General features: G+C 37.2%; 1 protein-coding gene across 3 annotated transcripts in view; it reads right to left on the minus strand.

Moving 5' to 3' along the window:
- The window catches only part of mettl16 (methyltransferase 16, N6-methyladenosine), a 142,196-nt gene that overhangs the window by 47,475 nt on the left and 68,200 nt on the right, over window positions 1-26,521 (minus strand). For all 3 annotated transcript variants that reach the window (XM_063031836.1, XM_063031835.1, XM_063031834.1), the window contains exons 3-6: window positions 22,870-23,066; window positions 16,578-16,718; window positions 7,816-7,931; window positions 3,816-3,958 (exon numbers count right to left, since the gene is read on the minus strand). In XM_063031836.1, the coding sequence (XP_062887906.1) occupies window positions 3,816-3,958; window positions 7,816-7,931; window positions 16,578-16,718; window positions 22,870-23,066 (597 nt within the window). The remainder of the gene's footprint in view (window positions 1-3,815; window positions 3,959-7,815; window positions 7,932-16,577; window positions 16,719-22,869; window positions 23,067-26,521) is intronic.

Genomic DNA, 26,521 nt, shown 5'->3' on the forward strand with positions numbered 1-26,521 from the left:
TCCAGGCCAATGAATGGAAGAGTAAGTGAGCGTGTTGCAATAGTGGATCCATATCTACCAGCTTCAACCAAACTTATTACAAAGTTCTACTTCTTTTAATTTTGCATGTAATTAGCATTATAACATTCACCCTAATTTTTATACATTATACAGTGAGCTACAGAAGTTCATTGCACAAATGCTGACTGTTTTGCTAATCATATCCTGGCTGGCTCTTTGCCTGAATAATCAATAAATAATCATACAACCTTGTTCTTTACTCATGGACCAACGCTTTCCTATGCTTCAAATATAGTTTTTCTATTTTGGTTCAATTAATTTTTCCTTAGTGTTTCTGGGCCTCAGGCTTACAATATCCACATGACTGGTACAGACCAAGTTTAGTGAGGCTTAGTTACCGTTAGAATAGAAATTGGAATACTGTCTACATTAACTATTCCTGATTTCTAACCACTTCTCACAACTAGTGGTGTATTACATGGATAGCTAACAAGCCCAAGATTGGACTTGTCTAGGTTACACCTGCATACTATCAACCCTTACATGAAAAATACTAATTGGATGATACCAGAAAGCAATCAACCAAATGTGTAGCAGTGAGTAATCAAAACTTAATAGCAGCAAGGCGAAATATTTAAGCTGACTGCAGCAAAAGATAAAATCATTCAAGAATTAACAACTTTCAACCATGATTAACTACAATGAAAGCCACAGGAAGGCTGTCCCCAGGTAATGAACAGGTTCTATTTTCACAGGTATCAGAAGTGGATTTTATCCACAAATCAGAAAATACACAAGAAAAAAACACTCGACATGTAACGAATGGCAATAAAAAGATAGATAAGAACAATTACAAAAGTTGGAGAGAGAGAGGAAATGAGTTCTACCATTTGTAGAAACCTCGTATGCATGTCAGATTTCTGGAGTATTTAATAGTGTTATGGAAACTCTTTCATACTGTGTGTGTCTTTAGGCCAAGGGTTTGTACCTGGGCAGCCTGTAGTGGTAGTATTGTAAGAAAAAAAACAGCAAATTACAGAACTGTGGTTCCTTATCAAAATGCAAAAGGAAAGGCACTTACGCTGCTTTTCCTGATTGTTGGCTTTCAGTAAAAAGCTGAATATACAGATACGCAGCAATAAGTGAACAAACAGGAAAGAAGCTTCACAACTGATTTGTATTACTGACCTTGATTGGAGTAGAAGGCTACATAGGCATGAAAGAATCCCACAGCTGACAATTCTGCCATAGCTCATTGTGTTCTATGTATTGGTTTGTGTATTTTAACATTGCTATCATGCTCATCTCAATGCTCCAGTAAGTTACACACTTCCATTACAAAGCAAACTGTAGCTGTTGTATTGCATCAAACAGTGCGACTTCTTACTTCCTTGAAGTTAGCTCTAAATTTTAAAAATTGTCTTCATAAACGTATTTCTTACAAAAACTTTAGAGAACACTATGAAATAGATGAAAATACTTGACTTTGATGCTTATAGTTGCTTTTTAACATATTTTACTATGTACTATATTAACTGATTAAGCAATTCACTATTAAAATGTATCATGCGCCTAATACACTCGCTTAAAAATACAATCGCAATATGTTGCTAAGATATTTAAGAAGACAAGATAACAACTGAATGGGGGAGGGGGATGGAAAGCAAGATATATAAATGAAGGCACAGTGGGAGGGACTGCTGCTTTAAGTTTTAACTCACTGTGCATCTCATTTACATTTGAATCAAATCAAATTTGTGATTGTCATCTCGGTCTAGATTTGTTATGATGGATTGGTCAGTAGATAAATTACTCTCTAATAGATTAACATTGAGAATTTGTGAACTCTTCACATCAATTTATTGGACCTGAATTTATTAAATTTGGAATCAAATCATACAATAATCAGGAAAATTTTAAGTTTCTTGGAATTGTTGACAATTTTCTGCCACTAAGAACATGTCTAGACGTAATGGGTAATAATAACTGTGGGATAAAATTGGAACATGTTTTAAATTATACCAAATTCATTAACAGATTAAAATGGAAAAGAAATTCAAACATTTCAGGTATCGGTCTCTATTAGAATTGCAGATTTTCTGCTGTCACTGTTTCATTAGGTATTCCTGCAATTTTACAGTTATTAATCTTGCACAAAGGTAAACAGTTGTGGTCTAATAAAAAAGAGCTGAGTGATATTTATATCGTGTTCTGGGCTGAAGAAGGGCCCCAAAGACAAAGAAAATTATAACCATTCTATATTAAGTTTTAATATTTAATTTTAATAATATGTATTCACACATCACAATTTCCTCATTACCCTGGATCAATATAGTAAGCAAAGGCATCAACTATTGAAGTACGGACTGGTTGTTTGCTTAATAATAGATAATGATTCATATAACTCCACAAAGTCAGATTTGCCCATAAAATGAATACAAAGACAGCTGCTAACATAAAGAACTGCAGTTAATAAATCTATAATTAAAATTATATAAGAGAATTACATGGCATTTAACTGAACCTCATATGTGGGAAATATTCAGCCTATGCTTATTCAGTTCCAGCCAAAGTGCAGACTTTAATAGCTGGCACATTGAATTACACAAGTACAAGATTACTAAACGTAGTTGAATATATTGCTGAACAGTTGATATTTGTAAATCTTTAAGGACAATGCTTCGAGAGAAATTTTTGTTTGATTTTGTTAAACTTATTTTGCTTAGGATAGATACATTACATAGTTATATAACAACGTTGGTGATCTGCAGTTTCAAAATGATCTCTTATGTGAATAGCTTGAGATGTTTTTCTTCTTAAATAGTGCTATATAACTAGAAGTCATTAATGCTTCGTTATTGATGAAAAGTCCATGAAAGTCACCACATGGAGGTCTGAAGTCCAAGGCTGAAGTGGAGCGCCAGATTTTACAATGTAATGCTAATTTTGTTACTCGAAGGTTATTTAAATTACTTATGTTAAAAGTTATTATGAATTATTGATTTACATTGCCCTGAATGAACACTGCTTTAAAATGGGTGACACTGATTTGCAATCTCAGAGCCTTTAGGGACAGATGCAGAGCCAATACTGGGAATGTCATACAGGACATTCTGAAATATTTCTATGTAACCTTTATGGTTGCCTGTTGTTACTTCCAGTAGTTCAGCACCTCACAACATCCAACGGTTATATATTGTTTAAACCTCACAGATATTACAGAATAGGTGAGTTTGCCTGTAATATCCCATGTTGTTGTTTTCCATGGAATTACCAATGCCTCATTCAGGTCATTGAATTAATAAAACATATTAAGTGAAGCTACAAAATGAACATAGATTTTTAAAGTTTAACTTTATTTGTCCAATGCACATCGAAACATACAGTGAAATGCATTGTTTACGTCAAATCAAAATCAGTGAAGACTGTGCTGGGCAGCCCGCAAGCTTCTGGCACCATCACAGCCTGCAAACAACTCATCAACCCTTTGGAATATGGAAGAAAACTGAAGCACTCAGAGAAAACCCACACAGTCATGGGGAAAATGTACAAACTTCTTACAAGCAGCAGTGGGAATCAAAGCCCGATCTTACAGCCAGTGCTGTAAAGTGTTGCGCTAACCGTTACAATTCTGTGCCACCCCAGATCAAAGCACAGATCCAAAGGGAACAAAGGGGTAAGTAGTGTGCAACATATTATCTTGAAAATTTTGCATTTAATCAAAAGTTTAGCAGTGTGAAACATATAATAATTACATTTCTGATATGTCACAGCAAAAGACAAAAGGAAATGAATGATTTTCCAATATTGCTTACCTCAGTCTCTTTTTCAGTTGAAGGCTATCATGGATAATCCTTTTCACAAATTCCAACTCTCCACCCTCAGCCATTATTTCAGTAATTCCACCTGTATTAACAGAACTGGGAGGTGGGCGGCTTGGATTCCTAGAATTTACACCCTGTTAATTAAAACACTTATTATAGAGGTGGTTCAGTGAACAGAGTATTTTTAAAGCTAAGGTTGATAGGTTCTCGATTAGTAATGGTGTCAGAGGTTACAGGGAGAAGGCAGGAGAATACAGTTGAAATCGATAATAAATCAACCATGATGGAATGGTGGAGCATTGACCCCTTGACCATCATCTTACAGACTGTAAGCATATTAGCAAATAACTCAAGAAAAAGCAACTAAATAGCTGTATAATGACAAAAAAAGACCATAAATTCTGAAGTCTAGAACAAACAAAACAGAACACTGGGAGAAGTCAGTGGTTTAAGCAGCATCTGTGGAGGCAAAAGATGATTGTTGAGGTTAGGTCAAGATCATGCACCAGGACTGAGAGGGAAAGACTGAAAGTATATACCAGTACAAGGGTGGGACAGAACCTGACAGGTGATGTGGAACCAGATGGGGAGGGGATGATGAGCAGATGGAACTAGGCCGAGGTGGGGGGAGGTGGGAGAAGGGTCGGAAAAGGAGAAAAAAGGGAGAAGAAAACTAGATGGGCAAGTGAATGTGTATGAGAGTGTAGGAGAGTGATATTGGAAAATTCTTTGTTCAGATCATTGAATTGTAAGCTACCCAATTAAAATATGAGAAAGTCTAACATAGTCAATTGACCATTAGTCTCCCTCCAAGCAGCAATAAATAGAAAACTAATTGAAGTATTATGAAGCTACAATAACCATTGGCTGGTTAATTTATCATCATTTTCTGCTTCATCTCAACTATAATCTGACATCATAGTCTTAATTCAAATATGAGTATGAAGGATGAATTTGGTCCTTAATATTAAATATTTTCTCAAATAGTAAAGATGCCAAGAATCATGAGCAAATCTAAATCTGAAAAGAAAATGCTCTAGTTGCCAGAATCATACCCAGTACAAAACAAATGATTATGCTGTTGGATCCAGGCAACACGATTTTTGGACATCACTGAAAAAGATCTTTAAGGAAGGATCTCAATTCAGCCATCTTCAGTTGGTCACTAAAGTTCTTTTCTCCATCAACAGACCATACGCAGGGCTACTCACTGAGATAAACATAGTTGTCTGTTTTATTTACAGATTTTCCAATACAAATCAACTTATGCTTGCCCAAAAGAGGTCTTGGACAGGATCCAGACTCAGACTGAGAAAAGAAGTAACATTTGAAACACTCAAGTGGGAACTAACAATTTCCTTGAACCAGACAAAGAAATGAACTTTCCTTTACCTTCAAACACAACAGCAGTAAATCTCTCCCAACAGCATTCTAGCAATTATTATTTAACAAAATTAGATAAGCTGTAGTAACACATGGCTAAGAATAACAGTACAAAGATGGGTGCTTTCAATGAGCTGGTCATCTACTGACCCCCCTCCTGAATCCTTTCTAAAATTAGCAAGGAGTAATTTTCCTAACCATGAACAGCTTTGGAGAAATTTACAGCCATTATGTCTGAGCTGTTGAAAATCAAAAGACTAAGCATGTTGGAAATGGGAAATCAAAACAGAAGCAACACACATAAAATGCTGGAGGAACTCAGCAGGTCAGGTAGCATCTATGAAAAAGGGTAAACAGTCAATGTTTTGGGCCGAGACGTTTCTTCAGGATATCAAAACAGAAACTGCTGAAAACTCTCAGCTTTCTAAGTAGCATATCCAGAAAGGGAAACAGTTAACATTTCAGGTTGAAGACCCTTCATCTATATCTCTTCCACAGATGTTGTGTGAAATCCTGGGTATTTCCAGCATTTTATATTTTTATGTCTCATTAATCGCAATGCTCAATAACTTGGCTGTACCTGCAATTCCCTGTCACTCTGACACATCAAATACCTTTACCAGACTTCAAAATTCTCTCATGTTAATACTATGTATTTATCTTTTCTCACGAATACTTCACGAAAATGATAATTCAGTCTCTTTTTAGCTTTTAGAATTTTAATTTCCTTTCTCTCAACACACTCACTAAAGCAACTGCAGAAGACTTCAGTACTAACAATCTTTCTATATGTATTTTTTCACTTTTTTAATGGGGCTCTGATATTAACATTCATTTCAATTGGAATAAGTAAATCTGCTTACTTCTTTGAATCTTTCTTCTTCATTAGAAGAAAGGTTGGGCCTGTTGCGGATAGTGTGTAGGGCTGTCAGAGGTTACAGCGGGACATCGATAAAATGCAAAACTGGGCTGAGAAGTGGCAGATGGAGTTCAACCCAGATAAGTGTGAGGTGGTTCATTTTGGTAGGTCAAATATTATGGCAGAATATAGTACTTATGGTAAGACTCTTGGCAGTGTGGAGGGTCGGAGGGATCTTGGGGTCCGAGTCCATAGGACATTCAAAGCTGCTGCACAGGTTGACTGTGTGGTTTAGAAGGCATACGGTATATTGGCCTTCATCAACCATGGGATTGAGTTTAAGAGCCGAGAGGTAATGTTACAGCTATATAGGACCCTGGTCAGACCCCACTGGTAGTACTGTGTTCAGTTCTGGTCACCTCACTATAGGAAGGATGCGGAAACTATCGAAAAGGGTGCAAAGGAGATTTACAAGGATGTAGCCTGGCTTGGGGAGCATGCCTTAAGAGAATAGGTTAAGTGAACTTGGCCTTTTCCCCTTGGGGTGATGGAGGATGAGAGGTGACCTGATAGAGGTTTACAAGTTGATGAGAGGCATTGATCGTGTGGATAGTCAGAGGCTTTTTCCCAGGAATGAAATGGCTAGCACGAGAGGGCACAGTTTTAAGGCGCTTGGAAGTAGGTACAGAGGAGATGTCAGTAGTAAGTTTTTTTTTACGCAGAGAGTGGTAAGTGCATGGAATGGGTTGCTGGCACTGGTGGTGGAGGCAGATACAATAGGGTCTTTTAAGAGACTCTTGGATAGGTACATGGAGCTCAGAAAAATAGAGGGCTAGGGTAACCCTAGGTAATTTCTAAAGTAAATACATGTTCGCCACAGCATTGTGGGCTGAAGGGCTTGTATTCTGCTGTAGGTTTTCTATGTTTCTGTGTTTTAATATTGGCTATTGCACAGGCATCAAAAAGATAGGCAGCAAGCATGTGAACTATTTCCTTGCATTTATTACTTAAAATACCAGTAAGACCTGATGAAGGGTTACTGAACTGAAACATGCTGACTGTTTCACTCTCTCTAGATGATGCCGGACTTGCTGTGAATTTCTGGCTATCCTGCTTTTACGTAAAACAAGCATGGATTTATTTAGCTTCTTACAGTGTTTAAGATTTGTTTTGCAAGATGTCTATCATTTATTCATACTAAATCATTAAACTTAGCTTTTTCTAATAGCTCATTAGCCACCTCCCATCAGTCTACTCGGCTATATATTCAAGATACGCTCAAGTGCTAAAACTAAAGAGAACATGGTCAATCTCATTATCTCTCAGCTGAATTGCGTACAATGTGATACAAAACTTATCAAGCAGGAAAAAGTAATTAAATACAAGAAGAACTTGTAGACTACTGGAGAATTATTCATTTGAGGTGTGTGAGATTAGAATATCTAAAAATGAAGAATTACCAATGCAATTGTGTGATTTTTTTTTTAAAAACTGCAAAAACTGGAAATGTGAAAAATACAGAAAAACTCAGCAAGTCAAGCAGCACCTGTAGAAAGAAAAAGTCACCATTTCAGATTTGCAACCTTTTGCTTTAATTGAAAAAAATTGTACATCACTTGTAAAGTCATTATTTCATACTCAGTTGTGATGGTGCTTCATCCTGCTAGCCTGAAAGCTAAAATAGAAGCAAAGCAGCAATACAGATTGGAAAAATATTTTTTGTTAAGTAAATGATTTTGGAGAATTTACCTTAGCTTCCATTTGATTTGCAAAGAATGGTGGGTTGCACATACAAAAATCGTAAACAATCTCTGATTCTTCTTTCAGTGCATCCATCAAAAGGGTCTTCTGAGGTACTTTCACCACTAAAAGGGGACAAGAAAAATTAGTTGGAATACTAATTACACTTCTGTAAAGATTCACTTAAGAAACACCCTCTCCTTCTTGCTTTCTTTACAACATATTCCATTGTCAGACAAAATAAGGCTCACAAAGCAATATTAAATAGATGCTTAATTAACATATCCATAATGAAAATGCATGCAGGAAATGCTTTGTCTGGGTCTTATAGTCATTCAAATTACTTAAGTGAAATTCAATTTGAAGATGAACACAATGAAACATCACAAATGTTTATTCAGAAATTCAGCTTATAAAAATGAACTGCAAAATTTGGAACTAATCTGCTATTATGGAGAAATTTCTTGTAATTAATTCAGATCTGATTTTAAAAATATTTCAACTTTTTTCCTGCGTTAACTCTGGCACTTATCTATAAGTCTGCAAAACCCGGTCTTTGAAAAAGTATCTATGTATGAACTGCTGTGGTCTCTTAATGGATTGAAATCTTGCAGTTTCATGATTATTAATATGAAACACCATGATTAAATTATCACTGTTAATTTGAGAGCAGCTGTTACACATTTTCTTTTTGACTTGCACATTGTTCCTGTTTATTCTTTAGAAAATGCCATACAAAATTTATGCTCTCACTCAATCTTAAAATTTTCACAAGAAATTACTCTTGTGGAACTTAAAATGCACCACATCATGTGTATACATGTAGTTATGGTGATGAGAAGAGGTGTTGAGTGCCTGATGACCAATTTCCTATTAAAATCTCCCAATGGCACTGTTACATGTGGCCGGTACTTCAAGCTTTTGTTTTAAATATGGCTCCCTCTACATCCTATTTCAGCAAAGTTCTTCAGCTCGGAGATCCCACCTTTTTTTCATTATCTCCAAGGAAATTCTATCTGTCTCCCTATCAGAAACATCTCTCATTCCCTACCTCCCTGTAGCTTAACAAAAACACAAGAAATTCTGCAGATGCTGATAATCCAGAGAAACACAAACAAAATGCTGGAGGAACTCAGCAGGTCAGGCAGCACCTATGGAAAGCAATAAACAGTTGATATATTGGGTCAGACCTTTCAGCGGGATTCAAGATTCTGTCCTGATGAAGTTTCTCAGCCTGAAGTATTAACTGCTTATTCCTTTCCACAAATGCTGCCTGACCTGTAGCTTAACAAGCTTCTTTTCTCTCCTGCCCTGAAACGTTAACTCGGTTTCTCTTCTCACCTGACCTGCTGAGCATTTCCAGCATTTTCTATTTCTATTTTAGATTTCTAGTATAATGTTACTCATCTATAACCATGCATTTCTGGCAATACTTAATCACGCATTTCTACTTTTTTATCCAGAATTCTCACCCTAAATCCTCCATTCCATGGCATTTATAAAGAAACGCCATGATTACAGAAACACAAGGGATTCTGCAGATAATGGAACTCCATAGTGACACACACAAAATACTGGATGAACTCAGCAGGTTATGGAGCATGTATGGAGGGGAATAAAGAGTCAATGTTTCAGGCCAAGACTCTTCATCAGAACCTGACCTCAATGAAGGGTCTCAGTCTGAAACGTTAACTCTTTATTACTCTCCATAGATGCTGCCTGACCTGCTGAGATCCTCCAACCTTATGTGTGTGTTGCTATGACTACAGGCTAGCTTTCCGAACTTCTTCAATTTTTCCTCCTTGGGTCTTCCATTCACCAGTGAGCATCCTACTAACTCAAAAGCTCCATGAAAAATCCACATTAATGGTTATACGCTTCTTTTCTATTCCTGAAAATAACCTAATTTCAACAGCAAGTACCTAGGTTCAGTAGCGGCTGACCCAAACCACTGATGTTCATGGAGTAGAGGTGAGCTGTCAGATTGAAACAAACACCTTCTAATTTATTGACAAATTAGCTGCTGAGATCTTACAGCTGTCCACGTTTATCATGTCCAGCATGATATGCAGTACGACTGTGTTCACCAAATCATTCTTTTATCAAAAGAGTATGCTAGCAGTTACAGAAGCAGTTAAATAAATACCTGTATATATTTAAAAATCACAAAAAGGTACTTTGTAATTAAGTCATTAATAGCTGTATACAAATGATGACATCATCAGACAAAAATCAGGTCAAATACTTCCTTTGTCTTTTTTTCCAGGAAGTAGATCATTGATAAGCAAACAATTGAAAATCTCAGCATTTCTTTTAAGTTTTTTTTGAATATTTGAGTAACAGGTGCCCAGTATTGTATGTATGAACAATATCTTTGCCTGGATAAAGGGGCGATTATTTGACTAATTTTGCTGTCAATTATTTTTTAACTGTTTGTAATCAATTAACTAACATTGTCTCACATGAATGAAATTTAATAAAAAAGTCATTTTATTTAAAAACACTCAGAGAAATGAGTGCAATAGCATTTGACAATCGGAACAGTAATAAATAATGATCTGAACAAAGAAGCATTGGTAGGTGCTTCAGGAATGGACACAAGTGCAGCATCTTTTCCTGAAAAATAAGCAAAGGGAAGGCAAAGATAAAGGAAGCAGAACAGTTTATACTTAGGAATGGATGATCCCAAATAAGATGCAAAGATGAAACACAAGAGTACAAAACATTGGTGTTTAATTATATAAGCATATCAACTGAGTGAATGTCTTTAAAAAATGTTGAAGCATGATGTTTGTCATAAAATATGTCATCCTACAATGATAAAAGAGCCTGTGTTTTCATAATATGGTTTTGAGGCAATTTAGGATCACATCATTTTTATCCATAATTTTGAAAATCGCAGACATCAAATCACAACCATCAAATAAATAGTTTTTCAGTATATCCATCCACAGGCAGGATTCAAGACAAAAATCTCTAAAGATTGGAAAAGGTATTTAAATAAAGGGTCAACTGTTCTAAATTGTTTAAAAAGTCAGTATTTAAACTATAATGCCACTGTCAAAATCCTCCAAATCCACTTATAAGAAGATCTCAAAGCCTTCACAAAAAAAAAAGCAACATCCCACAGATTCATGAAGTTTTGTGACCCACGACTTAGGTGGCCTGCAACTAATGGGCTCCTGAACCACTAATTTTTTATAGGTGCACTGTAGAAAGCATTCTTCTAGGGTGCATCACAATCTGGTATGGAAGTTGTCCTGTCCAAGACCGAAAGAAGCTGCAGAAGATCGTGAGCACGGCGCAGCACATCACACAAACCAATCTTCCGTCCTTGGACTCACTTTACACCGCACACTGTCGGAGCAGTGCTGCCAGGATAATCAAGGACACGACCCACCCAGCCAACACACTTTTCGTCCCTCTTCCCTCCGGGAGAAGGCTCAGGAGCTTGAAGACTCGTACGGCCAGATTTGGGAACAGCTTCTTTCCAACTGTGATAAGACTGCTGAACAGATCCTGACCCGGATCTGGGGCGTATCCTCCAAGTATCCGGACCTGCCTCTTGGTTTTTTTGCACTAGCTTACTTTCCATTTTTCTATTTTCTATTTATAATTTATAATTTAAATTTTTAATATTTACTATCAATTTGTAATCCAGGGAGCGGGAAGCGCAGAATCAAATATCGCTGTGATGATTGTACGTTCTAGTATCAATTGTTTGGTGACAATAAAGTATAAAGTATCAGCTGCAGTGATGACTGGCTTTGTGGCTCACACTCACTTTCATAAAATTTAATTTTGAATGTTATTTACTTACTTGCATTGTTTGCACAATTTGAGTTTTTTTCTACACACTGGGTGTTTGACAGTCTTATTTTTAATAGGTTCTATTTGGGTTTCTTTGTTTTGTGGCTGCTTGTATGGAGATGAAACTCAAGGCTGCATTTAGTATACATACTTCAATAATAAATGTTCTTTGCACTTTGACTACTCAAATTTGAGGGGGAACATTCAGAAAAACAAGGACCCATGTGGTAGGCATGCAGAATCCCACCATAAACATCAAAGGAATTCAACATCACGCAAAATAGCACCTAACTGACAATTGACTCATCAAGTGCCTATTGTCCTGCCCATGGCAGAGTCTATAAGTCACAAATTGGCCTCACCAACCACCTAATACTAGTGTGGAAGGTATTCATCATGATTATAAAGGCGCAAACACGAGGAAATCTGCAGATGCTGGAAGTTCAAGCAACACACGCAAAAAATGCTGGTGAATGCAGCAGGCCAGGCAGCATCTATAGGAAGAGGTACCTCTTCCTATATGCTGCATTCACCAGCATCTTTTGCATGTGTTGTGTCATTATAAAGGAATGCCTTTTAGAATAAGGTTGGAGTGAGTAAGTATCAGGTGGAGAGAAGAGTTTGCAACACTGGGTCAGGCTGAAGGTTGAGAAGATCAGGGTCAAGAACACTTGTCAGTACCCAATGTAACAAGGTGTGTAGACTGTAATGTGAACACCCGTCAGTACCCAGTATAACAGGGAGTGCAGACTGTAGAGAGAACACCCTTCAATATCCAGTGTAACAGGGTGTGTAGACTGTAATGTGAACACATGTCAGTACCTGGTGTAACAGGGTGTGCAGACTGTAGAGGGAACACATGTCAGTTCCCAGTGTAACAGGGTGTGTAGAGTGTAATGTGAACACCTGTCAGTACCCAGTGTAACAGGGTATGTCGACTGTAGAGGGAACACTCATCAGCACCCGTTGTAACAGGGTGTGTAGACAGGTGTGGACATGTGTCTATACCCAGTATAAGAGGGTCTGTAGATTGTAAAGTTAACACACATTAGTACCAATGTAACAGGGTGTTTAGACTGTAGCATGAATATACATCAGTATTCAGTGTAACAGTGTAGATTGTAATATTAATACATTAGTACCCACTGTAAAGAGCATCTGTAGACTGTAGTATGAACAGCCATCAATACTCATTGTAACACAGTGTCTACATTATAGTCTGAACATCAGTATCTAGTGAAGAGAGTCTATAGACTGTTGTCCATGGTACATAAAGCTTAGAAAAATACAGTAACCCTAGGTAATTTCTAAGGTAAGGACATGGTCGGCACAGCCTTGTGGGCCGAAGGGCCTGTATTGTGCTGTAGGTTTTCTATGTTTCTAAATACAGGATGATACAACATTACTGAAATTGACAATGAAGAAAAATAGTGAAGTCAACTGTGTCAAAGTCTGCAGATGCAATGACAAAGTTAATTTACTAGAATCATGCTTTGTTAATCTGACTATCAGCCTGTTTCAGTGTTGTGCTGAGGCAGAATAGAGAAAATTTTAAAAAGGAGCTACCAGCCACCTAATATAAAACGTTTAAGGTATGAACAAATAGGGAGCTTAGAAATGGGGCATCCAATTCCAATGAGGTGGTTCCTTTGAAGAGAGGATGTGTTATCAATTTTTTTAAATATATGTAAAGGTGCAGGAATCATTTTCAATGCCAGCTACCACAGCATCCAGAGAGGGAAACAATGTAGCATATGGAGGTTTTATGTAAAACTAAAATCAGGTAATGGTGCTAGGGGAAATAGGAAAAAATGATAAGACAGTAACAGCAGGTAGAGGTGAAGCTGTGGTGAGAAAGAAGCAACTGAAACAACTGAATGAAAAAAATAGATAGTTCCAACAGCCTGTTAGATTGTTCGATGTTCAACAGAAATAGCTCAGTATTGGTCCTTAATAGTAGTTCCATTAGCTGCAGACTTTCTCAAGTACAGAGTGTTTATCACACAGTGTAAATTCAGCCCACTGACTGTGATTAAATAAAGTTTATAAGCTGCAGGGGAATATATCTGATATAGACCAAACTCAAACTATTAATCTAACTCACTACAAACATCTTCAACAATACAGGCCCAGAATTAAAGATTAATCCTTATGCGCAGGAATACTACCATCTGATTCCTGAATTTTAAGAGTGGCTTTGAAATTAGATGGAATAATTGGAATGTATTCAGGAACAGTCCTCCAAGATTCTTACATTATTTAAACCAAACAAATTACTATCAAAATCTTACAAATAGTCAGAACAAAAGAAGCAGCAATCAGCAGAATTCAGATTTTTTTTTTGCAAAACAAGTTAGATGAGTTAACCTGAAGAAAACAAATGAGCCAAATAACATTTTGACATTCAGTTATCAATGTATAACAATTGATCCTGGCCTCCAGCAGTTTTCCTACCTCTCTTTCTGTTTACCTTCTATAAATTTCTCCCTTAATTATCATGTCTCTTCACTCCAATCACGCCATTAATCTTTCCTTTCTTTCTTCCCACACTGCCCTTTTTCTGCTTGGTCAACCACTGAATAACAAATATGACGGACAAATGCTATGCCGACAGTATCTACCATTGTTAACTTTATTCATTTTAATCACTGAACTGCCCACTGCAATGGAAATGAGAACTTTCAAATTTGTTGTTGATATTACCATGTTATTTGCAGCTGACACAGAAAGACATACATCACTTCAGCCCACCGAGTATATGCCAGCTAAAAGAACAAAACCCATTCCCACCAATCTTTGCCATTCTTTCCTGATTTCCATCAGTTCCTCATAGAATCTACCATTCACCTATACTTGGGTGAAATTACGGTGGCCAATTAACCTACCAACTTAATATCTTTGAGATATGGGAGGAAATCAGGCCATCTAAAGAAAACCCAGGCAAGCACAGGGAGAATGTGCAAGCAGGGGTCAGTATTGAACCTTCAGCTGTGAGACTCTATTAGCTGTGTCATTGTGCAGCAAAGGATAGTAATAGCCTAGAACTTTAAAAACTATCAAAGAATATATTTTAAAGAAAAATTACTTTTAAGAGTGATAATTTGATAAAGTTGAATTTTATAGCTAAAAATATAAATCACAAAGAAATATCACCACCTGAAAATAATTTTTTTTTAAGTTCAAAAGCTATTTAAATATGCATGTTGGCATTTTTGCACCCAGATGATTCAGCTTAATTTTAGATGCTTTCACATTGAGTGCAAATGGCCAATAGAAAATCTTAATGGTAATTTAAATCACTCTGGTGTGTGGCTAGTTTTATAGATGGACCACTATCTAGTGTGGTGTTATTCAATCTACACAAAAAATAAGATTGAAACTCATTCATTGATGAAAATCCTGAAAACTTCTGCACAACACACAACAGCCACCCTGTTATAGGAAAGACATTATTAAACTAGAAAATGCGCAGAAAATGTTTACCAGCATGTTGCCTAGACTTGGGTGTCTGAGTTACAATGAAAGGTTGCATAGACTAGGAGATTATACCTTGAAACACAAGAGATTGAGGGGTGACTTGATAGACGTATACAAGATCATGAGGGGCACAGACAAGGTGAAAATGCATAATCTTTTTCTCATTAAGGTGATGCTAAAAACAACAGAATTTGGGTTTAAGATCAGAGGCAAAAGTTTAAAAATGGACATCAGAGGCAACTTCTTCACACAAAAGGTACGGCATATTTGAAATGGATTGCCAAAAATAGTGATTGAGGCAGTACCAACATCTAAAACACAAGAGATTCTGCAGCTGCTGGAAATCCAAAGTAATGGACAAAATTCTGGAGGAAGCCAGTAGGTAAGGCAGCACCAATAGAATCAGAATCAGGTTTATTATCACTTGCATGTGTCGTATAATTTGTTAATTTAGCAGCAGCAGTTCAATGCAATACATAATATAGAAGAGAAAAAAATAATAAGTAAATTAATTACAGTATACGTATATTGAATAGATTAAAAACCATGCAAAAAACAGAAATAATATATTAAAAAAGTGAGGTAGTGTTCGAGGGTTCAATGTCCATTTAGGAATCAAATGGCAGAGGGGAAGAAGCTGTTCCTGAATCGCTGAGTGTGTGTCTTCAGGCTTCTGTACATCCTACCTGATGGTAACAGTGAGAAAAGGGCATGTTCTGCGTGCTGGAGGTCCTTAATAATGGACGCTGCCTTTCTGAGACACCGCTCCCTGAAGATATCCTGGGTACTTTGTAGGCTAGTACCCAAGATGGAGCTGACTATATTTACAACCTCAATTTACAAATCTGCAGCTTCTTCCAGTCCTGAGCAGTAGCCCCCCACCCGCCCCCCCATACCAGACAGTGATGCAGCCTGTTAGAATGCTCTCCATGGTACATTTATAGAAGTTTTTGAGCGAAAGGAATGAACAGTTGACATTTCACCAGTCCTGATGAAGGGTCTCAGCCTGAAACATTGACTTTGTTCCATAGATGCTGTCTGACCTGTTGAGTTCTTCCAGCAACAATTAAAATCCATCTAGATAAGTACATGGATAGGAGATCTTAGAGAGCTATGGGCCAAACACAGGCAGATGGGACCAGCTTACTGGGCGACACAGATGGCCTGGTGAGTTGGGCCAAAGGGTGCTGTATGACTCCATGACTATAACAGGTGAGAAATATGGTTGAGAAGAGAAATCTGCCCCCATGATAAATTAAAAACACTGAAAAATGAACCAGCCATTTTCCAATAACAGCTATTCAAAGTGATTCTGGTCTGTTACCTTTGTTGTAACTGTTAACCTCTGATCTTGTTAACTTTAAATAAGGCTACTGATGAGAGCAAGTTAAATCTCTCAAAGCAGGCTGCTATCTTTTCTATTACTTGGTGGCAAGTATGACAATCATTTATCATGGATCTGAGAAAATAAATATTTTACAAACCTTTAATGAGATCAGAAAGGTTGTTCTGCTCCACGTTTTTCATTGCATAGTCAAAGCACATATCATCCACCTCAGTTGCAAGGAAGAACCAACCATTCATAGTTGCCCCAAGAAGAGGATAGATGCAGGAGGCACCTGTTCCTGTAATGTATACAACAACTAATATTAGTTATTGAACTCAAAATTCTAACATGAAATTTGTAACGATATATATGCATCAGTTTTTTCTCTCTTTTGTATTTGCAGTTTATTATCGTTTGCACTTTGGTCGTTTGTCTATTCTGTTGGGTGTGGACTTTCATTGATTCTAGTGTTTCTGACATTTACTCCATATGTCAGCAAGAAAATGAAATTCAGGGTTTTATATGGTGACATACAATTGCAAGGAAAAGTTGGTGAATCCTTTGCAATTACCTGGTTTTCTGCATTAATTACTTTTGAAATATGATCTGATCTTCATCTGAGTCACAATAATAGACAAACACAATCTGCCTAAACTAATAGCACACTAACAATTCTACTTCTCATGTCCTTATTGAACACATTGTTTAATCATTCAAGGTCCAGACTGGAAAAAGTATGTGAACCCTTGTATTTAATAACTGGTAGAACCCCCTTTAGCAGCAATAACCTCTACCAAACATTTCCTGTAGCTGCTGATCAGACTTGCAAGGAAGAATTTTAGACCATTCCTTCCATACAAAACTGTTTCAGTTCACCAATATTTCTGGGATACCTGGCATGAACAGCTCTCTTCAGGTCATGCCACAGCATCTCAATTGGGTTAAGGTCTGGACTCTTACTTGGCCGTTCCAAAACACATTTTTTCTTCATTTTAAACTATTCTGTTATTGATTTACTCTTGTGTTTTGGATCATTATCTTGTTGCATTATCCAATTTCTATTAAGTTTCTGGTGATGGACCACTACATTGACATTCTCCTGTAAAATGTCTTGATACGATTTTGAAATTATTGTTCCCTCAATGATTGCAAGCTGTCCAGGCCTGAGACAGCAAAGCAGCCCCAAACCTCGATGCTCCTTCTACTATGCTTCACAGTTGGGTTGAGGTTTTGGTGTTAGTATGCAGCGTCCTTTTCTCTCCAAACATAGTGGTGTGCATTTCTGCCAAAAAGTTCAACTTTTGTCTCATCTGTCCACAGAACATTGTCCAAGAAGTGTTCTGGAACATCCTGTTGATCTTTTGCAAACTTGAGACGGGGAGCAATACTTTTTTTTGGAGAGCAGTAGTTTCCTCTGTGGTGTTCTTCCATGAACACCATTCTTGTTCAGTGTATTTCTTATTGTAGATACATGAACAAAGACTTTAGCAAGTTCTAGAGGTTTTTGCTGGTCCTTTGCTGTTATCCTTGGGTTCTGTTTCACTTCCTTCAGTATTGTACGTTGTGCTCTTACTGTGATCTTTGCAGGATACTCTCCTAGGGAGAGTGGCAACAGTACTGAACTTCCTCCACTTGTAGTCAAGTTCTCTTACTCTGGATTGATGAACATTCAGGTCTTTAGAAATACTTTTGTATCCTTTTCCAGCTTTGTGCATCTCTACAATTCTTCTAATTTCCTCCGAAAGTTGTTTGGATTGAGGCATGGTGCACGTAAACAGATCTTTCTTGAGAAGAGCAAACTGTCACTATCTGATTTTGTCTTTTTTATAGAGCAGGGCAGCACTACAGCCCATACCTTCAATCTCATCTCATTGACTGGAATACCTGACTCCAAATAGCTTTTGTAGAAGACATTACACCAGAGGTTCATATACTTTTTTAAACCTAGACTGTGATTGTTTAAATGCTGTACTCAGTATTGACGAGAAGTACAATTGTTTGTGTGTTATTAGTTTAGGAAGATTGTGTTTGCCTATTATTGTGACTTAGATGAAGATCAGACCACATTTTATGAGTAAATTATGCAGAAAATCAGGTAGTTGCAAAGGGTTCATTTTGAACTTTGAAAAGAACACACTGAATAAACTTAAACTTTCAGTGATTATATAATATACTTCTATCAATATTTTCAATTCCTTCTAGCATAGTCCATCAATATAAGTATCATGTAATACTAATTAACTGATAGGATAGTTAATAAGCAGCAGAGTTTGCTATACTTTAGCTTCAAATGTATTCAGGACACTTCAGTTTCTTCCTGGTGTGGAAATCTTCAGGGAAACTGATCTGTATCCAGCTTTCCGATTTTTGAGATGGTTCTCATCATTATTTGTCAGTTCTATAAGGCTGAATATCAAGAGTAAGAAACCTTAGGCATCTGTGATATACACAAGAGATTCTGCAGATGTTAGATATGCAGAGCAACACAAATAAAATGCTGGAAGGAACTTAGCAGGTCAGTCACGGAGAGGAATGAACAGTCGACACTTTGGGCTCCTGTTGACCCTTCTTCCCTTTCTTCCGTCGTCCACTGCCTTTTCCTAATACATTCCTTCTTTTTCAGCCCTTACCCTCTTCCACCTATCACCTCCCAGCTTCTTACTTCATCCCCCACCCACTTTCACCCAGCCACCTTCCTCCTCACCTGGTCTTAACCATCACCTGCCAACTTGTATTACTTTCCCTGCCCCACCCTCTTATTCTTGCCTCTTCCCCTTTTCTTTCCAGCTCTGATAAAGGATTTCAACTGGTTATTTCTATCCACAGATATTTCGCAAGAATAGTTTGCTTTAGTTGCCCTTCTTAGTGTGACTCGCCTCACTATTACCAAACCACTAACTCCATCCCAAATAAACATTACACTGAGGAGCCTTGTACATGCTCAGTCCCTTCTTTAGGAACCCAGCAGCAACCATGTACATGTCATACAAGGAAATGATAGCACAAATGAGTACATTAGTGGTACCTTAAGCTTCCTACAGTTAACATTTTATGAACAGCTGTACATGATTAAATTTGATCGAAGCTTCCCTAATTAATATCAAATCCAATTCATTATCTTATTTTTTGGATTGTAGCACAGATAGGATTTGGCGTAAATACACAATACGGACAAGGCATTCCACAAAGATGGATAATCTAACAATGAAACATTTGCATGATCTCAATACTCCTGAGGAAGAATCTGTAAAAACTATCCTTTCAGCAATCCACCAGCACAGCATCCTTCTAATTAGGCTGCCTATCTCATGCATATTTAGAAACCAAGAACACTACAGTAGCTTCTTTGTAATTTAGTTTAACATTTTAACACTGTATTTTACATATAACACTTATTCCAAATTCACTATATGTATTCTTTACACTGACTGTTTTTTTTTTACTTTTCTATCAGAAGAGAGGAAAGGCACAAAAATTGCTTCTGTTATTTACACCAAGACCAGGCTTATACATGATCAAACATACAGGAAACAGGTCTATAGAGTTAGAATTTTAGCACTGTGCGTAAATTAGTCACACCTCATTAATATAACATCAGTATAAATCTCAACAACAAGGAAACCCATGAACAGCTACTCAATATCTTATTCAGATCTTCAGGAATAAAAAAGCCAACAGAATAATAAAAATGCAATCTCTAATTTATCATCTTCATTTTGAGATTATCTGCAATTATTGGCATTTGACAGCAATTACTTGTCCACCAAGGCATTTTTGGTCTTTGCATCAGTGGCATTTAGTTCAGAATTGAAATAAGGCACTAATTGAGTATCATTAACCTGGCTTTTAATTTCTCCCTCATTATCTGAATTTTTATCTCTGTTCTTCTGCAGACGGTAATTTATCTTAAGCTACTGTACAAAAGACAGAAGCGGCATTCCTGCACCGTATGGAAATGATTATTCATTGGTGTCTACACAGTAAGGACAGACTGACTATATTAACAAGCAAAGCATCGCATTGAAATTGGAGTCTGAAATCCCCACAAGTACACTTTTAGAAATCAGAAAAGGAAACTCTCAGGGGTTTGCTTCATGCTGTATAGCAGACCGTCTAAGACCACATTGAGATAATCCATGGCTGCCCAGCTGTAGTCAGCTAACTCAGCACTAAAAAGTAAACCAAGTGTAAATTTTCTTGCTATGCATCAACTAGTAGCATATATGTAGAATATTTCCTGTTCTAGTAGATTTGGAATGCCTTGATGAACAAACAGCTCAATTAATATTTGCATAAACAAAATGGAAAAACATGCAGTCTCATTTGACGTGGTGTGCCTACATTACTTGACAGTGTTGGATGGCACACAATGGAAATACAGCAATACAAAAGAGACTAATGTGTGAGCATTAAATTTATCTGAGTTGGTTGAGAACTTCTACCACTTAGTGCCTAAATTGACCCTGGTATGATAAGAATCGTTGGAAGGTCTTGTGTAACATAATATGGACTTTGTGGTTTATTACGTTGGTAAATGACAGTCAGCTTTTAAATCAAGTTTTTTTCTAATGTAACTGCCAAAACCACACATTGGTTCCTATCCCGCTCTATTCCTTTAAAAAAATACAATTCTTACATCTCCTGGACACTTTAACTGGAGGTTAATTTACAATACTGTTGCCAAGTGGATTGCTTCTTTTCATAAACAATCTTCTTGGCAATGTTATAGCAATGGAAATACTCAGGTCAGGCAGCTTTGCAGAGAGAAAACTGCTAGCATTTCAGGTTGATAACCTTTTATTGGGTCATTGACCTGAAGTGTTAACTGTTTCTTTCTCCGCAGATGCTGCCTGGTCTGCTGAACATTTCCTGCATTTTCTCTATTTTGGATTCCAGTATTTGATTTTTTTTTGCATTTTAATCTTGGATATTATGATCAGTGGCATGCTTGCCTTTATTGATAGTGATATCAAAGTTCCTGTTTTCAACTTCAGAATATAAGATTCCCATATCTACGTCATTAAAAGTGCTATATTGTTCCTATCAATGAGTTAAGAAAGTAAAGAACAAGTATATGTGAAACAATGGTAGATTAAAAGCAATAGCTGTGTTTTGATTGGCAAGGCTAATTATTTTATATATGTCAGGTGGAATTGCGTTAGTGGAGGACGATTTGGAGCTAACAGAATTTTATGTAAATCCAAATAACTTAAATTATGTTTTTCTGCAGTTATAGAATTTATTACATAGGGAATTTTTAAATGAATCACACTTTAATCATTCAGCAGACTGGATGGTGCCAGAATAAGATACCAAATCAACTGACATAAAACTTCCTGAATTTGTATGGTCAGAAAGCCTGATGTCTTAAGGCAATAAGACACGTTGCCACAGAGAGGTGGGATAAAGATTCATGCTTGTGATTTGTCAAGTGGTGATTTACCAACCATAGAGCTCATTCCAAGCAAGAAAGGGCCTCCAGTCTGATCCACTCTAGGATGAAATAGTGAACAAAATAGCCACAAAGTTGGTGAACTTACATTTCACAGAGATATTTTCTCGATGGCAATATTATCACAAAGTTTAACAATTGTAAAAACAATTAAAAACCTCAAGCTAATGTCCTTTGTTCTAGCAATACAGATTTTTGACTGATAATTTTATTTATTCAAATTCCTCTCACTACTAGGAAAAATATCGGTAAAGGGCTTTAGGGAGAGAATTTAGACAAATTTGGAAAATAATGAACAGTTGCACAAATATAGATTGTTTTATCTGCAGCATCAGGACCTGAGAGGTGACCTGATAGATGTGTATAAAATTATAGCAGGCATAGGTAGACTAGATAGCCAGGGGTAGAAATGAGAAATACTAGGAGTCATAGGTTTAAGGTGAGAGGAAAAAAGTTTGAAAGAGATTTGCATGGCAAGCTTTATACACCAAAAGTGACTACACCAAACAGTGCTGCCAAAGGAAGAGGTAAAAGCAGATAGATAGCAATATTAAGGAAGCATTTAGATAGACACATGGCAGGAACAGAGGGATGTGGACATGTTCAGACAAATGGATTACTTCAGATTGACATCATGTTTGCTATAGACATGATGGACTGAAGGGTCTGTTACCGTGCTGTACTGTTCTATTTTCTTGTTCTATGTTCTAACTCACAATTTCTCTTCAGTTTGTTTATTAACTGTGTGGCTCAGAATATTTAAGTTCAAATACGTCATGAAATCCTGATGATACTGGAATAAATAGACGTCCAACTCAATAAAATAATTAGATTCAGACTGATTTATCATGTGTACTATACATCAAAATATACAGTGAAAAGCATCGTTTGCATTAACAACCATTTACAAAATGTCATCACACACTATGGCACAAATTGTAAGTAATTCTTGGTTAGACTTAGTGCAGGAAAACAAGGAGGAACTGAAGCTGTATACCTATATCAATTCCTCGAATCAGTTCACTTTTACTGATGTCACTGCCTATAAGGTCTTCAACCCAATGTATGTAGTTGAGCCGCAAAGGAACAGTCGGAATCAGCCTCTCCAATGGGATGTCAATTGTAAGTCCGAAGTCCTCTTTCAATAAAGTGCATGTAAGGGCTCTGACTGCCTCAGGATCTTTAAAATTTAAACTGAAAATAAAGAAAACAAATGGGTTAATACCAGGAAGAAAATTTCCCTGAGGCAAAAGTAATGTCATTTTGTTTTGTAGAAAGGTATACTGTAACTCTACCTACCAAAATCAAAAGCACATCCATAGGTGAAAATATGAACTGTTTAAAAAGGATTTTGAAAAATTAACCATTTAAATGCCTAGGGAACAATTTTCAAGAGAGGATGGGATGAATTTCAAAACAATTAAAGTGAAAAATACACTCGGTGGATCCACCTGTATACCAGCTTATTAATGCAAATATCTATATATTTAGAAATACAATGCAGAACAGCCCACCAAGCTGCATCACCCAGCAACCCATCAATTTAGCCTAATCACAGGGCAATTTACAATGATCAGTTTAACCCACTAAGCAGTGTGTTTTTGAACTGTGTGAGGAAATCAGAGCACCTGGAGGAAACTCACACACACACACACGCACGAGAAGAACATACAAACTTTCCTACAGAGGACGCTGGAATTGAACTCCGAACTGTGACACCCCAAGCTGCAACAGCATCACTTTAACCGCTATGCCTCTATTGCACCCTATCTAATCAGCCATACACATGGTAGCAACTCAATGCAAAAAGGCATGCAGACATGGTCAAGAGGTTCAGTTGTTTTACAGATCAAACATCAGAATGAGGAAGAAATGTGATCTAAGTGACTGATTGGGAAATGATAGCTGGTATGAGACAGGGTGGTTTCAGTATCTCAGAAACTGCTGATCTCCTGGGATTTTCACATACAACAGTCTCCAGATTTTATGGAGAATGGTGTGAAAAGCAAAAAAAAAAATCCAGTGAACTGCAGTTCTGTGGGCAAAAATACCTTGTTAATGAGAGAGGTCAAAGGAAAAGGCCAGATTGGTTTAAGCTGGCAGGAAGGAGACAGTAACTCAAGAAACCATGCGTTACAACAGTGGTGTGCACAACATGTCGAACCTTGAAATAGATAGGCTACAACAGCAGAAGATCACAAAGATATAAAGTGGCCACTTTTTAAGGTACAGAAGATAACTAATAAAGTGGCCACTGACTGTGTGCTCCTTTTTTTGAAAAGCTATGAGTTTAAATAATTGATCTGGTGCCTCTCTGACTCGTTCACTCAAGTTCCCATCCCTCAAGTTATAGGAAAAGATAGATAAAGTATTGAATAATTGCATCACATATATCTTTTAGGGATTAATTCACAGTGCAGACAGTTCATTTCCAAACTCTAGTGCTGAGAGTTCACAAGAAATATGACTCTGCTAGAAACCATTAATAGATTTTAGTTGGCAGATTGGTGGCAGTATTAGTGACTGCCACCAGCAATGCTAATTAGAAATTCTGCTCCTTTAAACTGAATGGGGCTTCCTCATTATTCAAAACAGTATCTCTAGTTGGAGCAAAGCACCACTGGGACCTGGTTTCCATTGCAGAAATGAATAGAGTAAAACAAAATCTGGATCCCATTAGTACTGGGTATCTAAGTGGATGCTTTGTGTTAAATGTACAGTGCCTTGAAAAAGTATTCAGCCCCCAACCCTTTGTTCGCATAAATGAGTACTACAAACAGGGATTTTGATCAATTTAACCGACAATTTTTATTTGTGAATCACATGTTGCTTTTTTCACAGTAGAGCCCCAAAAACAGGGAAAATTCTAAAGCACGATAAACTAAAAATTCAAAAACTGTATTGTCATCAGTATTCATCCTCCTTCGCTCAGTGCTTTGTTGAGCTACCTCTTGCAGCTATTACAGCCAGTTGTCTTTTTGGATAACTTCTATTAGCTTCGCACAACGTGATGAAGCAAGATTTGCCCATTCCTCCTTGCTAAATTGCTCAAGCTGTGCCAAATTAGTTAGGGAGTGGCAGTGGACAGCAATTTTGAGATCTTTCCAGAGATGTCTAATCGGGTTAAGATCAGGACTCTGACTGGGCCACTCAAGGGCATCCATTTTCTTCATTTGAAGCTACTCCATGGTTGTTCTGGTTGTGTGCTTTCGATTGTTGCCCTGCTGGAAAATAAAGTTCTTCCTCAGTTTAAGCTTTCTGGCAGAGGCTAGCAGATTTTTATTCAGGATCTTTCTGTATTTAGCAGTATTCATCTTCCAATTGATCCTGACCAGATTTCCAATGCTTGCTGTTGAAAAGCATCCCCATAGTACGATGCTACCTCTACCATACTTTACAGCAGGGGTGGTGTTACCCAGCTAATGCGCAGTACTAGATTTTAGCACACGTACCATTTAGAGTTGAGACCAAAAAGTTCCACTTTAGTCCCATCTGACCACAAGACCTCTACCACATCTTTATAATACCTTCTAAGTGATGGTTTGCGAAGTCTTTATGGGCAAGGAAATGCTTTCTTTTTAGCCAGGGCTTTGCCTTTTCCAGTTTTCCATGAATACCCTTTTTGTGTAAGGCCTCAGAGACTATGGAGCCATGAACTTCATCTCCAGTTATAGCTGCTGACTTCTGCAGCTCACTCAGAGTGACTGTTGGCATGACAGTAGCCTCTTTTATAAAGATGCAAGAAAAAGTTTGTGAACCCTTTGCAATTATCCGCTTTTCTGCATTAATTACTCATAAAATGTGGTCTGATCTTCACTTAAATCATAATAATAGACCAACACAATCTGCCTAAACTAGTAACACACAAATAATTGTACTTCTAATCAATATTGAGTACGCCATTTAAATAATTGGAGTCTAAGAGCACAATGTACAATACTGAAGGAGGTGAAAAAGAATCCAAGGGTAACATCAAAAGACCTGCAAAAATCTCTGGAACTTGCTAAAGTCTCTTCACGTGCCCACTATAAGAAAAGTACTGAACAAGAATGGTTCCACCATGGAAAAACATTTTTTCATGTCTTAAGTCTGCAGAAGACCACCTGGTGTTCCACAAAACTTCTGAGATAATGTTCTGTGAGACAAAAGTTGAACTTTTTGGCAGAAACGCACACCACTATGTTTGGAGGAAAAAGGACGCTGCACACCAACACCAAAACCTCAACCCAACTGTGAAGCATAGTAGAAGGAGCATCGTGGTTTGGGGCTGCTTTGCTGTCTCAGGCCTGGACAGCTTGCAATCATTGAGGGAACAATAATTTCAAAATCGTATCAAGACATTTTACAGGAGAATGTCAGGGTGGTGGTCCATCACCTGAAGCTTAATAGAAATTGGATAATGCAACAAGACAATGATCCAAAACACAAGAGTAAATCAACAACAGAATAGTTTAAAAAGAAGAAAATTAGTGTTTTGGAATGGCCAAGTAAAAGTCCAGACCTTAATCTAATTGAGATGCTGTGACATGACCTGAAGAGAGCTGCTCATGCAAGGTAATCCAGAAATATTGATGAACTGAAACAGTTTTGTATGGAGGAATGGTCTAAAATTCTTCCTTGCAAGTCTGATCAGCAGCTACAGGAAATGT

Source organism: Mobula hypostoma, chromosome 23 (assembly GCF_963921235.1).
Source record: "Mobula hypostoma chromosome 23, sMobHyp1.1, whole genome shotgun sequence".
Lineage (NCBI taxonomy): Eukaryota > Metazoa > Chordata > Chondrichthyes > Myliobatiformes > Myliobatidae > Mobula > Mobula hypostoma.